At 41.9% G+C, this 19,394-nt stretch overlaps 1 protein-coding gene across 23 annotated transcripts in view; it reads right to left on the bottom strand.

The window, feature by feature from the left end:
• LOC109854966 (disks large 1 tumor suppressor protein) overlaps positions 1 to 19,394 on the bottom strand; it is a 425,866-nt gene that overhangs the window by 97,690 nt on the left and 308,782 nt on the right. For all 23 annotated transcript variants that reach the window (XM_020428635.1, XM_020428637.1, XM_020428634.1 and 20 more), the window contains one exon: positions 10,592 to 10,627. In XM_020428635.1, coding sequence (XP_020284224.1) covers positions 10,592 to 10,627 — 36 coding nt within the window. The remainder of the gene's footprint in view (positions 1 to 10,591; positions 10,628 to 19,394) is intronic.

The following is a 19,394-nucleotide window of genomic DNA, read 5'->3' as shown; positions in this document are numbered from 1 at the left end:
GTTTGATCGTGTACTTTTATCGATAAATTTTTGCGTTTCCCTACAATTCTCTGGATTTTCAGATTCTTCAGGTAATACGTGGGCGGTAAACATTACCGATCGCGCGTGATGAACGAGAGAGCCAACAACAACACGGTAACGTAAATAGCAAGCGACGATAAAATTCTTTATACGGATTATTTAGTACCGTGCGTTCTCTCTCTTGCGATAAGCGAAAAAATATGCCCTCCACACCTGCGAGCTGTGACCCAATTGATAAAATCTCAGGGACGAGCGATTGTTCTGCTTTGGAATTAACCTGAATATGGAGAAATTGGTCCATTATGTGTTTCGCGTTTAATATCAGAAACTCGTAAACGAGAAAATCGACTGTCGTACATGTTCGCGCGTAATTAAGCGATGATTGAAAATTCTCAAAAGACAAACTTGTTCTCTTATGTTCATTAAACTTACGGGAAGAGAATTATCGTTACACTTGTTCGCGCGATTAAAAAAGTAATAAATAAAAGTTAAAAATAGAAAAACGTTAAAAAATTAATAAACTCTAATTCTTTAATTTAAATCTACACGACAAAATCATTTACTTCAATCTGTCTTTTTTCTGTCTGTGCTTTGTAATTATTAAGTGCGATCTAAATGCAGATGGGAAACGAATTGCCTTCGCGAAGCTCGCGTGTGGGAAAGGTCTTAGAATGGAAATGAGAGGCGGTTGATTTTTTTTTGCAAAATGCACGAGTAAAGGTTAGCGTGGACGTCTCGTTGGAGAAAATGCGCTCTCCCGATTCGACCAGCTGAGCTGCAACAACCGATCGATCAGTGAAAGCACACGCCCGCGAGCGCACAGTCACTGATGCGTTTCCCGACAAGAAAAAATGAGTCCACGCGATGGTAACAATGAGTCAGACAATGGTAAAGTGTCAGAAAATAATCGGATCGTGTTTCTCGCAAGAAATAATGAAAAAAAAATGTTACGTTCGTTGTAATTTTACGTCGTGAGATTGCGCACTTCTAACAGTAAAATTTACAAAGTTACCGGGAAATACAAATGCGTTAGGAACGTACTTGTGTAATCTGGCCTTCACATTAAAATACCTCAAGTTTTGTTCCGCGATGTAATTGACGTGAGGAAAATCAAACAGAGTTCCGATACGTTAGAACGGCACGACGAATTGTAAAAAATTGTACTCGCGCTATCAGTCGATAAATTGTTAGATCACTACTACATTTTCTCGAGCAACGTATAATTGCAGATTACGCAACGCGTTTTCATTGCCACGGTTTTGTATTGTAACATATTTTTGCCAGTCGCAAATAAGCTACTGTGCAGTAACCAATAATTATGTAAAACAATAACAAGACTAATTTACACAGTCGTAATAATTTTTTTCACAAAAAAATGACAATATTATTTTATTTCCACAAAAAAGCAACTTTTAAAAACGTCAGAAGTAACTAACGCAATTTAATATTCGTCGTTTAACGCGTCTGACACATTTTCCGATATTTCTGATCTCGAGAAAAAAAATAATGTAAATTCCTTGCAATTACATGGCAAAGTTCCACGCGTAAATTGAACATCGCGTGTTTTCCACAACGCGTTTTTCTCCGAGAAAAATGATTTTTTTCCAGCAGTTTCGAGACACCGCGTATATGACAGCGCGGCACGGCGTACTCGTGCGCGCGCGCTGGATATCGTAAACAGGTTGTCTATCCGTCTCGCTTTAACCCCGCGAGAAGAGTACTCCCCGCGTTGAGTAGCGCAGGCCGTCGCGCGCACAGGAAAACCCCACGACATCGCAACGATTTCCATTTCCACGTGGACATCCCACGCGCGCGCGTATGCACCGCGCAACGTGTTTCCCACGACATACAGGCGACTTTCCGAGGTGTTTGCGATGCAAAAATTATATCAGATCGTTGCACATGATACGTCGCGTGTTTTTGCAACAATCTTCAGGTTTATATTTTCCGGAAAATAAAATTTACTTCACGCGATCGAAAGAAACTTCAGCAATTGTTTTTCATGGTCATTAAAAGGCTATTAAAATCACGTTTTCTATACAAGTATTTTGTGACAAACGACGTTGAGAACACGGAAAACATTTCAATTTTACAATATCTTGTATTTATATAAGAAGATAAAATTATTTTGTGACATTTCTTTCGATCGAGGAAAACACAAGATTTCGGAACAAAAGATTTAAAAGGAATTACGAACGGCCGTGTGATTAGATATACTCTCGAGCAGATAATTTATACGTCGAATAAACCGGTGACGAAATATCAAGAGATATCGGAGTAATTTGAGAAGCCGCGGAATAAATAAAACAACGAGGAGTATTCAAGTTAGAAGCAGTGATGCAACTTCAGCATTCCTCTACCCTGTCTTTCCCCGAAAGAACAATCGTTTTTTTTTTTTTTTTTTTTTTTTTAAGAAAGCATTTGCAAGAAAAATTTTCTACTTCAAAAAGAAAAAAATAAAGTATAACTGTCTGAATACAATTGCACAAATAAACTTAAAACCATTGATCAAAAAATGTTAAAACACTTTCAAGTAATCTATCAACTGTAAACTGTGACTTTTACCTTTTCTTTTATCAAATATCGCGTATGCAACGAAGTATGCAAAGTATTGAAGACTATCGTTGGAAGATCTCAGCAACTAAGTGCACGGCCGATGGACGAGGCGCCCGTCATCACCGAACATCCGAGCCGGACCTGCTGCACATGCGAGCCTCGCATTCCACGGCGTCACACGCACACTCGCACCGGCGCGTACACATACGCACACTTACACACGCGATGGCACACACGGATTTCTGCGGGAACGTACGTACACGCGCGCGCGCACTGTAAACAGGTTGCACCTCCGTCCCGGCTTCTCGTACGATTCGCGCGACGACGCGCCGACGTTGACGTTTCGCGTAAAACGGAGTGCAAGCGAAAATTATCTCCGTCCGGATCGGCAAAGCGCGTAAACAGATCTCGACGCGCGTCCTCCTCCGTTACCCACACTAGCTGTGTACGTGTGTACGTTTCTCGCTCTGTCTCTCTCTCTCTCCCTCTCGTTTTCTCTCTGACACGCGCACGCACGCGCGTCTACAAAGTTCCGAACTATGCTCTGAAATCGCGCGTACCGATGAACGCGGAAGAAATCACCGAAAAATCAACTTGATCGAGAACGTACCGTATCGTGAAAGGGCACGAGAAGATCACTGCCGGTCAGAGGAGGTTAGGTCGGACGCTCTCCTGCTTGCTTTCTCTCTCTCTCCTCCTCTTTCGGTCGCGACACCTTCGTTACTGCGGTGACAGAGTCACGGCGGTTGAATACGAGCAATCACGTCATCATCAAGCACCCACACTCGCGCACCTGCACTCCCGACCGATAAACAACGCGACTAAAACTTTTCGGCACAATTTTCAGAAAGCGGGAGGAACGCCGCGTAACACGGAAAGTATTCGGTCGTTCTTTGATCGCGTACGTACTCGAAGTTAGCCGCTCACGGTGTACGGGCCTCTTCGTTGCTGACGTCATCGGTCGACCGAACACCGGCGTGATGCTCGTGCTGCGTACACGGGAGTACCGAACCTCAACGGAACTGCACGAGTTTGCACGATCGCGTGAAACGCGGAACAGAACCGCCGCCACTCGTTTTGGCGCCCCACGTGCTTTTTGTCTGGACGATCTTGTAATTTTTACCGACGTGTAAGTTCACGCAAATTGCGTATCTCTTTTTCTTATTAATGTCAGCTGTTTTTATATCATTGTTTAAAACAATTAATTTCAATATTCTCGACTTTCTGCAAATTACAAGTCTCTGAAGGATAGACTTACTTTTAAACAGCAATTGTCCGAAACGCATAGGTTAAAACAGAAACCGCGATGATAAAAAAAACAACTTGAAAGCTGTTTACATTACTAGAATGTTTCGTGCAACTTCTTCAAGTGCGTATTTATTCAACGCGGATAGAACAAAGCGCGTTCTAAAGTCGTATTCTCGCAAATCAATAAATTCCGCGTATAAAAAATATCTCGTAGAGGGTACAGCCACGTGTACTTTCGTTCCTGAACAATTCCTAAGCTCTTCGTGTGTGAAACACGCGGAGAGGGGAATTGAAAGAGTTATAAACCATGCTGAAAACATAGACCGTGACTTCAGGTTCGTGCGAGGTCGAATCGTGAGAGAGTGACCGACCGAATGAACGAACGACAGGACGTTTCACGCTTTGAGTTTCATCGGGCGCGAATGCGCGCCTCTCTCGATGGGAATCGCGATTTTTTGCACGTGAAACTCAATCCACAAATTCCCGCGACAACGTTGAAATTCCGCCGTTCCGTTCTTGTTGTGTCAGTCGTTATATATACAGAGTCCTATTTTCTTATGCGCATTGCGAAAACACAAGCGCGAGTTGCGCAATTGTACATCGCATCTCTTTGCCAATTTTTTACGTACCACATCATGTAAATTGCATATTGTAGGAGCAAAATTATATAATATTATTTCGAAGCGTATGTATATTTCTTACAAGTCTTATTATTCGTATATCTTTAGATTTAACGGGTGTTCACTCACAACAAATTTGTGTATTTGTAACTGTAGAGGTGAAAAATATTTTCTGTTCTCACCTCTACAATATTCGCCGATTACCGGTGTACGGCTCAACCGACAGATTTAAAACAGAAAAACAGAGTCGATGTGAAACGTGTAAAGCGAGATAACAACAGAAGATCCGAGTACGCCGTTGAGAGAAGACNTTTGCTCGTATTCTTGTCAATATATATATATCACTTTTAAATATAAAAATATAATAACATTTATTCATCAATAAATTTGTTTAATTACATAAAACAAAAAAAGATCCTACAATATTATCGTTTTTTTTTACTTTGTGGAAATGTGCACGCAACGCTCGATGTTAAAATACTTGATTATTATGCACGAGAAGGATAATTTAAAATTTAATTAATTGCAAACGAGCACCGGCCGATAATTCGCATGTCGTTCCTTCGTCCCGAATTTTATTCGATTTTAACAAACGCGCATTGTATCATTTGTTTATTTTTTTGTAGTTTTGAATTGCGCAAACGTACGCATTAATAAACGCACTTAGCAGCGAATAAACAAAACGGAGGCACTTAAGTTGGAGTCGAAATTTGCGCGCCGGCATGCGGAACTCGCCGTCGTTGGCGCATCATTGAGTGCATCGCACTCCGATGATGCAACGAAACGAGTAGCGGAAGGATCATTTAAGCGATCCTTTGAGGACCCGGGTCTTCGCGGAAATTTCGCCAGTCACGGGGAAATTCAGGAGCGGAAGCCCGAACCATGTTATACAGCCGGATGACGTGAAATTGAGGACAGGCCCCGTGCGTTGTAGTCGGCCAATTAAGGTGAAAGGGTTGTGTCCGGTGAGATGACCTCTGACCGAATTTCGTATCGCAGCTGCGCGAAATTGCCTCGAAAATCTCGTGCGCCGGTTTTAGAACGCTTTAGAACGCGCACGTTCTCTCTCTCTTTTTCTTTTTTTATCGGTCGTAAAAAAAACCACGATAAAACGCGCGCCATATATTGAAAATATTTTTGACAGCTATGTTAAAATAATACACATGATCGTCAAAGCGGCAGCAATAACCGTCGACCAAGAACGGCGTGAGAATATTGGCTAGTATTTATTTGTAATTTGTGGATTTTTAATCGAAACGTTTTGTACACTTGATATTTTGCATTGAAATGTTATTTTCCCCGTTTAATCCGAAAGTTAGCAACGCAAAAAATATTATTTGGCAAAATGTGTTTACAAAAAATTTTACAAATTCCATCCCACATGTTTTTATATTTGTTTTTTTTTTAATATGATGCACACTGTTTTTATCAGAACACAAAGGTGAAAAAAATAACATCAACTGAAGCTGTATATAGATGACACCTACGATCAACAATTCGCAATTAAATTAAATTTCGATAAAATAGATACGACGATCGATTTAACGAGCGGTAAAGATCGGAAAGTAACGGCTGTGTCGAGTGCATTTCCAATCAAAACTGATTGGAAACGCACTGGTTACAAATAATTAATACAATGCACTTTTGAACGATGCAACTCGAGAAGATGCTGTTTCAAATCGCAACGCACAACTTTAAGTAAATTTTATTAATTATTGCAAGATTCAACGATCCGCTAAGTACAACGATAGGTGCTTTTGTTTGCTGTACATTGTCACGATTGTGTGGCCGCGTAATTAGCGCATCTTGCACAATTAGAGACTATTTAGATTAGATCGATTAAGATCGGCTGTTAAGAGCGCAACGACAGCGGAGTATGTCAATTTATTTTAATCAAAAAAAAAAGAACAAAAGAACGTGATTTTAAAGTGTAATTTAAAATAAATGGAAAGAATAAGGAAAAAAATAAAAAACGGAAAAGTGGGAAAATATTAGGACAATTTTCAAGTACTGTATTTTCTATTTTTTGGACTTACTTAATGTGTGCTGATTAATAATTCTGTATTTCCATATGTTTTCAATAAAAAAAAGTAATAATAAATTAAATCATAAAATAAACTAACACAATTTATGTAAATTGATCTTCAAATGGCACTGTTTTTAACACCATTATACAGAGATATTGATTTGATATAAAATATATTGATACCTGCCGCAATTTACATATTTTCTGAGTTTCTCTGTTTACTAATATTTAACTGTAGAAATACTGCTTTGTGTCATTTGTTTTTATTATTATTTATTATTATTACTTATCAATTATAGCGCATATGGTGCGTATTAGGTCCCGGTTCTCTTTTGCTTTTTGTAAAGATTTGTGCGCTCCGTCTGGTTCCGATGATCCCACAACGATTCCTCGCAGTCCTAATTAAGAAAATAAACAAGAACCAAAACAGAAACTTTTAGAAATTACGACGAAAAGCCTGTCCTTTTGTGTTTCTAATGCGAACGCTCGTCGTGGAAAACGCGGAATAATGAAGAGAGGAGACGCAAAAACAAAGCAAAAGAGATAGAGAAGAGAAAGAACTCGCCATATCAAGCCCAAGTACGTAAATATAAAGACGTGCAACCGCAACGCGGAAACACAATGAGAAAAAGAGAGAGAAAGAGAGGAAGAGAAACAGTTTCCCAGTCGAAGCCAAGCTGTCGCAACAAAATTTTATACAAAAGATTCCGATTGAAAGTTGTGGCGCGTTGCGTCACATTTGCGTAAACAAAATAAAGCCCGAAACGCCGTTTCCACCGTCGGATTGTCACCGTGGCGGCGCGATTTTCCGACTTGCGAAGCTTTGAAGTTCGCCAGCGCGGTAGTTCTCAAGAAAGCCGAGGGCGTGGGGAAGAGAGGAAAGGGAAAAGAGGGTTTGGCGCACGGGAAAACAAAGAACAATTCGGAAGAAAAGAGCCGGTCCCTTTGAGAGAGACCTCTTTCTCCACAAAAGCGAGGCGAGGCGAGTAGATGTAGGGTTAAAAGGAAGAAGAGAGCAAGCACCGGGGAATCCGGTGGTGGCGAGAGATAAAGTCGATGCACGACAACAAAGGACGTGGGCGATGCGCTTTGTGGCGCCCCCTTTCTCTGGAAAGAGAATAGAATCTCGCGAAGGGAGCGTGAATGATGGGTTGGATGATGCGTATTGTGGAATATTCGAAACAAGAAGGCAGACGCCCCCGATCCCGGAATATCCTCTCTCTTTCTTTCTTTCTCTTCCTCTTCTGCCTCGAGAGAGGTTCGAAGAGGTCATTGAAAAACAACGCGATTCGCGCTGAAGTGCCTACTGCAAGAACCCATCAAGATCCGTCCTCGTGCGTTGCGTTTGCCGCAGCGAGTATCTGCATCCTTCCCTACGAAATTTCGAACTCTAGGAAAAAGCCAATAAGAGCCAAAGCGATCGTGTCGCAAACTTTACAACGACTGTATTAACAGTTGAAGCACGTAAAAGCTCTGATTCCGGTTTCTATATATCCAACTTGAAAAGATAATTATCGGAATGACAGCCGTGTCATTTTGTGCGCGATAGCTCTAATTGACACGTGTGCGCTCTCTCGCTACTACAAAATGTGCCGATCATCTTAATCGTTTGTTCGAATCTCTAGAATTTCCGCAAAGGACTCGTGTGACGCAGATTCACCACGTATACGTATGTACCTACGACAATTGTCTCGAGTGTCCTCTGTGCCAACAAGCACGAGGAGAGACACAACAGAGGCGGCACACAGATAGATCCGATTAGACGTCACGTTAAATCACACTCAACGTTGCGCGTCATTGTTAAGCGCGCGCGTCTCGCCCGACGTCAAATATCTCTTCGAGTGTTTCGCGGTCTACATTGGATTATCAGGAGCTCGTGTCTCTCGCGCGGTTGCTCTATTTATCAATAACGTGCCAGCGATCTTCCTCTCTATCGCGACGTTAACATTCGAAGGTAGAATAATTCCAATAGCGTTAATATTGAAACGTCGAGAAACAAAAGCGTGAAATATAAAAAAACAAACTGAATATTTTCTAAACAAATATATTTTCCAATTTGTTTCCCGGTTAGTTAATTCGGAGAATAAAAATGTTGAACAAACGTAATCTTGCACGCGACAAAGGTGCGTATTACGCAACAGAGCCGCGGCGTTAGGTTTCCCAATTCAGCGGACTGTTATCGCGTTTAATCAAGCAATCGCGCGTCATGTAGGTACGGAGCGCAAGCAATAAGGAATTAATTAATCTGCATCCGTCTGTACGCGGAAACGCATTATGCGCGGAGAGAAGCTTCGGGAGAGAGCGAACGCGGAGAGAAAAGCGCGTCAGCAGCTGCGTTGCTGGCACGCAGCGCGATCGAAAATCGATCATCGTGCTGTGTCGACGCTTTCTCTCTCTCCGTCTTTCGTTCCGGCACATATTTTCGTGAATCGCACAGCCGCCGAACTCTCATCGCGAACTAACGTCATTAAACAGCTGCGCCCTTAATACCGGCACGATACAGTGCGTCGTATAACCGCATAACGACGACATAAGAGACCCCGATACATCACATGCATTACCGTCATGCAAATCGCTCTTCCTCCCTTCTCCGCCAAGGGTACTGATAGTATAGGTTTATCTATACTTCCCTAGCTATTCGAGCGCGCGATCATAGATGCACTTTGTATTTTGTCGCGACAACGAATTTGAAGACAAAACTCGCACTCTGGATTTCTTTTTTTTTTTTGTTTTTTTTCAAAGATTGCGATAAAATTCGAACAACGTTTCTACGCATTTAAATGCAGATAATACGGAAACAACAGTTTGCTAGGATAGCAAGATTAGTTATAGGCCGGCAAGAAAAGTTTGCTGAGCCTATTGAATTTTTTAGTGTGCCAATAAAACGTTTTGTTGATGAAACATTTAGTGGACTCAGCCAAAATTTTTCTTGTTGGCTATTTAGTGAAACTGTTTTTTCGTAAAATTGTGCGAAATTTGTATCACCCCATTAATATCTCGTAGAAAAAAATCTTACTGAAAGCAAAAAAAATTTGCGCTAATTTGCCTGTTGAGATTCTTGTTTTGTGATTGATGAAACAAAAAGTTCAGTAAGCTTATAGCAATTTTCTCTTGCTGGTCATTGAATACCAAAGCTTTCTTTCCGCGTTTGACTGAATAACACGAAACTCGTGATACCGTTTCGTACTATTCTGTCTCTTAACTCTTTCGGCAAAGTCTAATGCAGAACGCGTGACAGACGGCGAAACTTTTCGTTGGCGCACAAAGTATAAAAGTTCTGTAGAAAGTATAAAAGTTGCCGAAACACTGAATTACATTGCATTAAAATAAAAATACATGAATACCGACAATAAATACCGAACGCCTGAAGGCGCCTCCAGCACCGCCATTTGAGCGATATCGGTTGAGCGCCTAAAGGCGCCAACATTCCAAACAAACTTTCAAAACGTTGTATAGGCGCCTGAAAGAGTTTAATCACATTTGATGTTTTCTGAAAAACTTGATGTAAATGTTCTTATCACGCAGCTTCCACGCAATCGGCAAAGGAAGATCAAGCGTAGACTGACCATGTGACACGCAATTACAAGTTGATTCCCAGCAAGGGATTATATTCCAAATTTCCACTAGTTTAAATGCGCATTCGAACGCGCAGAAGTATAATAAATATTGCACTTCTCCAACTTAAAATGCAACGTAGTTCGGCGTTAGAAACTCCGGCAGTAATAAACACACTCATCGCGATTGCAAAATCGCGAGGGTCCAACAAAATCAAAGCGGAGAGACCGTGGAGTGTGTGAGAGCATGCAATTTGCATTCTGTCGGAGCAGCTCCGGGAAAATTCGGCGTAGCGCACGAAGAACCGGGCGGACGAACAAACGTGGCGTTTCCGCCGCGGAACCAGCACATCAACATGCAAATTGCGAAAGAATCTCGCAGAGTTAGCATGCCTTTTCCGAAAGAAGCCGAGGGACTCAAATGCGGGGCGATAGAGAACACGAAGCGTGTGAAAGGAAGCGAGGGTGTCTCTTATTCTCGACGAAAGAGAAGCGGAAAGGAAAAAGGAATCGAGTGCAAATTGTACGCATTCGCGAGAGAGTTTTCCAAAACATCGAACACTCACCTGGTCACTGTCGTGTCCCTGCCAGCTGTCATGGCCCTGAAACAAAAAGAAAATCACGTCAGTGGAAATTTCCGAGTCGAAATTTTATGGGAAAAATTCACACACGTGGCACTTCACGCGCGGAAAATATTTCGCGACGGGTTACAAATTCCTTGTTTATTGAATATTAAAAGCAAGAAAATGTTGTCACGAACCAAACACGTTGACGCGGTCCAATTTTCCACTCTACTGGTCCACGACGAATCTCGGCAACATTGAGATTTATTTCTCGAAACTCAATGGCTCGCTCGCTCGTGTGTGTGTATACGGAAAATCATGAGAAGGGAGGCGAAGGGGAGGGAAATGGCAAACGTTTTTCATCGCGATATGCGCGACGTTTTTCCATCAAACGCGCGATATGACGATATAATGCGTCCCGCGATATGCGCGCGAATGTACCGTCCCGTCAATTAAAGAAAAAAAAATTTCGTTTTCCGGATGTAAAAACGAAAGAAAAAAAATCCTGGTTTAGGAGATTTTATTTTTTCTTCTCTGCTTACGTCGCCGCATTGGTTTTACCAGGTAAGCAGTATATATATTAAATCGATACGAAAACAATATTTTTTGACGTTTGCCGCGAGCGCGTCGTTTTTATTGCGGTCGTGCGGCGAATATAATCGATATCGCCGATCATAAAAAACTTTACTGCCTTTACACGTCGCAGGTCGCAAGGTCGTTAAATGGTAATACAAACATATTTATCGAAGGTGATGAAATGCGTCTGTTTTCGCAGCCGATAACGCTCTTATAATAACTAAACCCGTCGTGCCGCAGTAATTTCTCGATTTACGAAAATCGATGTAACCGCGCGATATAGCTCCGTTAAATTGCGCAAATGTCACTATGTGCGGCGCGCGCTAACGTTAGATTCCAAACACAATTTCGCAAACACAAATTGCGCAATTTCGCATTGCGGTATGCGCTTTCATACAAGAGAATTGTCATAAGAGACAAACGCGCGAAAACGCAAAAAAAAAAGTTTGTTAGAATAACAAGAAGATGACCTGCAAGAAAAAGTGGCTGAGCCTATTGAAGTTTTTGTTTTGCCGGTAATATAATAACAAAATTTTTTTTCCACACGAGTGCATTTGCAAGAAAAATTTGTTGAATCGACTGAATTTTTATTGCTGACTATAAAAAAAAAACTTCTTTTTTCAAATGCTTTTGCAAAAAAATTTTGTTGAGCCTGTTGAAGATTTTGTTTTGCCAACAAAACGTTTTACGATATAATAAATAATCTCTTTTAAGGCACATCTTGTTTTCGCGCGTTTGTCTTTCATGACAATTTTGCTATTACAAGGCCGGCAAAACACAATTCGTTCAATCCATTGAATTTTTTCTTTTGCCAACAAAATGTTTTGGTGATTAAACAAAACATTCAGTAGACTCAAAATATTTTTCTCGTCGGCATTGCAGCAGCAAAACTTTTTTTTCCGTGAATGCATTCGCAGAAAAAAAATTTTAAAGAATGCTGCTAATTGATTTTCCGGAGCCGCTCGCGAATCTTTTATGCGGTTTCGCAAACGCGGTTCATTAAATCGACGTAAATAATACCAGGGAGGCAAGTGCATAGACGGCTATTTTACCGAACGCGAAGGTCGGAAGTGTATAGGCGGCGGCGGTCGGCGGGGAAGTAACGCCGCCTTGTTAGATTTATGACAGCAATATAGGCGTCACGAAGGCAACGTTGAAACGTGCCTTGTGTATGTACGACCGACGCGTTTGTCACAAGTTGCACATTTGATATATATACATATATACAGGCCGCAAGAATTTATGAAAATCGAGCACGCGTCCTGTAAACACATCCACTTTTTTAATATCAAATCTCTCCCTTCTTTAGAAAACAACGCGCGCCTCTCGTTTGCTTCTTCCCTCAACGAGATTAATATCTTGTACTTCGGAATTTACACCCTTTGCGCGCTTTTTAACGGCGAAAGATCGATGTACACGCGTGCGCATGTTACGGGAAATAGATAAAAAATCGCGACAGCTCTCGATATAAAAGAGGATACAGCGCTGTGTTCTCTTTCTTGCCGCGGACGTCGACTTGTTGAGGATATGTTCTCATCCGAATAATGAGAAATACGCTCCCAACCGAGCTTCCGAGCCGTAGCTAAAGTGAAAGCTCTCGCGGTCAGCTCCTTTAACAACTCGAGCTTTAACGCATCATCTCTACGCGTCTTTGTATGATATTCCGCGTACAAAGCGACTGATCCGAACGTCGTCCCTTTTAAAGCGGCAGCGGCAACGTTTCTTTCGCATCGCGACCGGAGAAGATTATACATCGTGACGATGCCAACAGTTCCCCTTTAACGGTGCAGCCTATTATGCAAGTCAGCCGGTTATCTCTCCGTTTGTCTCGTTTCGCCAAATGCTCACGACAATATGTTTCAGTTGCTCACAATTGCGCTACTTGTGTAAAAAAACTCTGTCACAGAGGAGATCGGAGTTGTCACACTGGATTAGTTGTCACACAGCTAATATCTTGTTTATTGTAAATACAAATATTTTTTTTTATAATGTGTAGGTTGCTACTGTCGTGCTAGTCACGCGTGCAAAATGGCTTTTAATAAAAACACGTGGTATTTACAAGCACTTTTGTAAAATTGGATACAACGAGTGGGTTTTTTTAATCTCTATTTTTTAGTTATTTCATTGATTTACAACTTCCCGATCACAATTTTATGTATAAGAAATGTGATAATTTTAGATAAGGTTTTCTATATTTATTTATTTAACATCATTGTAACATAGTTTATAAATATAATGTCTTTTATTAAAAATGATCGTTTGGAGTAAGTTTCACTCGCGGTGGCATTTCCTTGATCAACTTTAATTGTCGTTCCAATTAAATATCGAAGCTCACAATCGAGACCGAGCATGCAATCGAGATTGGCTTTCCGGTTGCGCTTTGCAATGATTTTTTCTCCGCGAGATGAATCGGCGTAGATGTTTTCCGCGGCGGATCCAACTTAATCGCGAGCTCCGGATAAATCGACGCATTCGTAACTTCCGACGAGTGAGAGCGACCGGGAGCAACAATGGTGAAAAAGTTTTCTCGTTTTCAATCGACTCTCAGTCCACTTTCTCCCCCTTCTGGCACGCCGTTCTGCTTAAACGTGCGGCCCTTATTTGCATTGCGTTTTATCTTTATTTAAGGCAACGTTGTGCAGCGGCTTTGATTTCCCAGGATGAAGTATTCGACGCGGCGTTTTTTTTTAACGCAGCGCAAAAGTTAAAGCAAAATTACCGACAAAGTGTAGAAGCGCGGAAATTGCGGAGTTAAAACAAAACAATTTTTCCGATAAATTCCGTGGAAAATGAGATTCATATAATTAAGTAATTACGTTCTCGAACATACTGTAATAATAACTGTGTCTATGTGAGCGTGACGAAAACAATAGGTCTCTCGTTTTGCCTAGACTTTTCATCTCTCTCTCTCTCTCTCTCTCTCTCTCTCTCTCTCTTTTCTTCTCTTCCCGTTACAAATAATAAAGTAAAAATCAAAATTCACGTTCAAACATTTATCAAAAAAAAGCTCACATTATTACAACATTAATTGTTCGCGCGACGAAGAGGTTAATTAATGAAGTCACAGAGAGTTTAATCACGCGAAAAAAAGCACGCGAAAATTGTTGGCGTAGTTTAGTAGCAACACCGTAGCCGAGTAAATAATTAACAACAAATTTAACTCTCATGCAAAATGCAGCACCTATTCATTTCCTGTGCTCTACGTAGCCGTTGCTTTTTCGAAGCGAATTTATCGAACGATGTAATTACATCGGACACGGCGGGTGCGGCGGAACGTGTTTATACAGAAGTGCGCTTCTTCGTTTATATCCGCAATATGACGATAATCCACGGAGGGTGGATGTAAAAGAAGTGCCGAGCCGCGCGCGGAGATTTGTTGAGCGCGCTGCTGTGTCTGCGGATCGGAGAGAAACCGTCCCGCAAGCGGATAGCGTCGCACGACGACGATGACGACGAGACGCGCGAGCATTTCCGTCTCTAGTGAGACGCGCGGCGAGCTCGTAAATCCGGCTTACGACTTGGGCGGAATATGGGAGGCGGCGTGGAAAAGAGAGGCGGATAAGGTTCTCCGTGCAGTTGAGGAAAAAGAGAAGCCGCGAGAACGAGAGGTACGGGATTCGCGTTTAAAGGGATGATCTTAAGTGGAATACTATTCTTCTCACTCGTGAAATAAATTACGACATGATCTTTAGAATATGCTCTCCGACCGTTCTCGCGCGGTGAATTCGCGAAAACTTATTCGCTCGCCACCCTCCCGTTCATTGTCTTTCGCAGCGACGTGTGTTATCTCGTTTAATTAGCGGGATATTTTTTGCGATATTTTCTTTCTTTATTTTTTGTCTCTTGCCAGATTTCGTTAATAAAGAAACCTGACCATTGATTTTCTTTACTAACGAAATTTGGACAATTGGAGACTTTTTTAATTCGAGTTGTTCACGGCTGATTGTTTATTACGTACATGTATATAGTCAGATTGTAAATTCGTAAGATGACGCTTTTTAACGCGGCTACAAACAAAAACACAGACAAACGAATATTTATCGTGCAAAAAAAATGTGTAAATCACGAAGCACTTAAGCGAGAAAAGAGGAAAATAAATCGCGCAACACAGTGGAGCGAACGACGCGCGATACGTTTTATTACCGGCGCCGTACACTTTTCATCTCTCGCAAAGTCGCCATGATTTATCGTTAATAAAAGGAGAAGCAACGCTTTTGCGGTGACCGAAGGTTAAATTACTTGAGATACGAGAGAAGAGACTACGCGCGTTTTCCCGAGAAAGAGCTACGCTCGAGTTACGCGAGTTCAAGTTCTAAGTCAACCGATTTAACGGCTAAGGGGATTAAATCGACGTGCGAGCCGGTAAACTATGTAAGCTTAAAACTTCCATCCCTTTTACGCTTGATGTCACTTATCGCTCAACATTGCAATTTTCCCAGACTATATAGTTGATTATGTAATATTTTATTTTGTGCACTCGAAAATCTGTCCATAATATTCCTTTTCACCACTCTCAGATAAGAGACAAATTTAATTACACATCAAGTATACCTGGGAGGCTGATGCCATTAAATTCTTTTGTAAGCGCGGAGAATGGCCGTGGACGTTGATTAAATTTCATAGAAGTCTCGCAGTAAATAAAACGTGACTTTACGTGTCTTTAAAAACGTGACTAAAGTAAAATCACATGACAAAGAAGAATGGAAAAACAACACGTTACTAAAGTCACATTACTTTACTTTAGTCACACGTCTTAAAAAACGTGACTAAAGTACAGTCACGTGACAAGAAGAAGAGTGTAATGACAACACGTGACTTTACTTTAGTCACGTGTCTTCAAAAACATGATATCACCTCGTCAAAGAGGAGGTGAGGAAGCGAAGAGAGACTTCTCGGGGCTAAGACTACAGGAGCGCAAAACACGAAGCGGAAAAACCAACGCGTCGACACGGGGCGTCAAACTTTCTTGCGGAAAACCATTTGGACGTGGCGCGCGCATATATACCGGGCGCAACGACCTCTTAATTATGAACACGCGTCGCTGGCAATAATTAATAGACGCAGCTTTGGCCACGCCTCCGCGTAGACGAGCAAACACCGAATTGTTCCTCGAGATCGAGAAGCGGACGCTCACCGGCGTGAATTATTAACGATCCCCGGCTCGTCCGCTTGCGTTCTACAGTCTCCTTGTCGCTTCTTAATTATCAAACTTGGCCGACGCGAAGAGAGAGAGAGAGAAAGACCGCAGACGATTTAATAATCACCTCGAGTAATAATCGATGAGCCAGAGTTATCGGAACGATTTGCAACGAAAGACGCGGACTCCTAACGACTTATCGACGAGCGCGACTCGCTCGCTTTACCTCGAATGGAACGATTACATAATGCAAATGACGACGAACGTGAATAAATAAAAAAATGGCTTTAATTTCAAACGTGATCCACGGAGAAATCGAGACACGCTCGAACAAAGCACCGCGCGCCCGATACAACGAAACCTCACGCACCGTTGCCGTTAATATTTACGGTCGAATATTTTCGAAACAAATGACGCTCGTCTCCAACGTGTCGTCGTCGTCGTCAGTCAATTTCTGCGCGGTCGTCCGTCACCGGAAGGCCGGATCAATGTTCTCCTCCCGAACAAGGGAATTTATCGGCGGCTCCAGAAGACACGTGATGACAATAAAAAAAAAAAAAAAAAAGAGAGAGAAGCAGCTAACAAAGGGTGCGATAATCCGACAATTGGAACTCGCAAATTCGATATTTGTTGTCGCGCCTCCCTCTGGTGATTTATAATTCCGCCTCTGGTAGTCGCGCACGTGCGCGCGCGACAGTAATAAGTGCACAAACACGAAACACATCCTATTCGAATTCCAGTCCAATTCGAACAATGAGAAAAAAATGCGCGACAAAGGAAAGATAACAATATTCTTGTATTTTCAGCTTTTGAAATAATTTTACGGAAAAAACTGTCCCGTGTGAAAGAATTTACTTCACATGTTTTCAAGTTACTGTTTCTCGTAGAATCACTTCTTTTTCATAGTTTTTTACCATCGTTAACTCAACATTTTCTCTTTTTTTTTCTTTCTCTCATGGTTTCTCGAAAAAGAAAAAGAGAAAGAGAGGAAAAAACATGTAAAATGTTGAATTAAGAGTCATGAAAAACCATCCTAGAAACTACTCGAGACAAAGAGCGAGAAAGAGAAAGAAAGAAAAACTTAATAAAGAAAAAACTCAACTTTCTTCACACTGTGTAGTCGATTAACGAAAAATTGCGCGAGGATCGATCAGGTAGGAAGAGTCGATCCTATCTTAATTAATGTTCAACGACGAGAGATTCACCGAAGAAGCCGTAAAGCTGCCGGCGTTAATGGCGAAGTAAAACGGAGCAGTCTCCCGACGTTTAATCCAATGAACGGGACTTCACTACGCTCGTTACGTGTCGTCTGATAGTATAAAGTAAGGCCAAGTGCGATTCAAGATAAACCGCGAAGAAATCGTCGGCTTTCCAACCGCGTGATTTCTATGCCGGATTAAATGTCTTCTTATCTCGTAGAAGACATAGTTTCTCGAGAGCCTTTTTTTGTTCAGCGTCTCGTTTCGTACGTGTGTGTGTTTTTTAAAATACATTTAGCACATTTCTAATTACAGAACGTTTAATTTATGCACGAACGTGAATACATGATTAAAAAAAAAAATACTTTAATTATTCGTTCGCATTGCTTTTAAAATTAACGCAGCAGAGGTAAAATTGCCGATCACACGCGTAATTTCGGATTAATATCGGTGCGAGAATCAGTAACGCAAACATGTGTTAACAGATGCGATAAAGAGCACGCGCACGCGTTGCGATACACACACACACGTGTATCGCAACATGACACGCGCAAGAAAAGCTTGCGTACACACTCGCGAGATACGCGCCTCGATATTTTTTAATAATGCGGTCGCATTTACGCCATTTGGAGCGGATTTTTCCGAGACCACGTCGTGTTCGCGCGCGCGGAAGAGTGCCATTTCCTACAGTCCCGTGTAATATCGCGCGCAAGTGACAATGACGATGCGCCGAGCCGTGCGGTAATGCGACTCTAATTAACCCGGGGAATTTGCATGCGCTTCCACGCGCCATCGCGTTACGCCGACGACAATACACACATTCGAGTTTATATTTTCATATTTCTCTCTCTCTCCTTCTTTCTCTCCTCTTCCGCGCGCTGGCCGGATAAATTATCGGATAATATCATCCGCGCGCGAACAAGTCGCAATTAATTAACGATTACGCGCTCGTTTCGACCAAACACGCGAGCGATCAGTCCCCCTCCGCCAGTTTTAATTCTAATAACCGACCAATGACGATCAAACGTCACTTTTACTCTTAAATAATTTCTGAGGATTTAATAATAATAAAATGTATCGCGTGCAACGCTGCGCATATAAAATTATTACACCGTGAATATTATATGAGAAATGGGATTAAAATCTTGTAATATTATTGTGCGCACGCGCGCACATGTGTTTCAAAATACGTTATTTCACGATTTTACGTATATTATTCATAAAGGAGGAACATTTTATTACTCGTAAAAATATATCATTAAAAGAAGTAATTCGTGTGCGTGGGAGGTAGATAGGGGGAAGAGAATCTCAGCGCACGGAATAAAAATGTTTACGACTCGCTCGAAAGTTATTTACCTTTTTAGTACGAAAAAAAACAAATTACATAAAAAAAAAAATCCGTCCACTTGTAAATAAAGTTAGGTAATTGTGTGGTGCCTTAAAAACTACATTTTTTGCATTCTCTTTTTTTTCTCTCTCTCTCTCTCGTTCTCTTTTCCGGGTCGGAGACTAGATCTTTATTGCGTTTCGAAGTACCAGGGAGCGCAAACAAAGCGGTAATCTGTCGCACAGGATGTTGTCGCCGCGCGCGGCGTGTGCCACGTCGGCACGAAATTGCATTCCGTAGTAAACGGGCGAAAATGGTGGGCGAGAGAAAGCCGGCATGTGTGAAAGAGACAGAGAGAGAGAGAGAGAGAGAGCGGCGGGAGCTTGTGTGTGCATCGCAAACATTCGCACCGCGAAACAGCCGACGACGAAATTGTGCGTGGATATCGCCGACAGCGCATTTCCGCGCTTTAGCCTTTGCTTATCTTCGTCCCCGTCTTTGTGACGCGATGTATCCGCGAAAAAGCCGACTGGCCGCGTAATTGCTTGCGCCCGCTTTGGGGTTTCT

Source organism: Pseudomyrmex gracilis, unplaced genomic scaffold (assembly GCF_002006095.1).
Source record: "Pseudomyrmex gracilis isolate BER0280 unplaced genomic scaffold, ASM200609v1 scaffold_76, whole genome shotgun sequence".
NCBI lineage: Eukaryota > Metazoa > Arthropoda > Insecta > Hymenoptera > Formicidae > Pseudomyrmex > Pseudomyrmex gracilis.
This window is presented reverse-complemented; position numbering and strand designations above follow the sequence as displayed.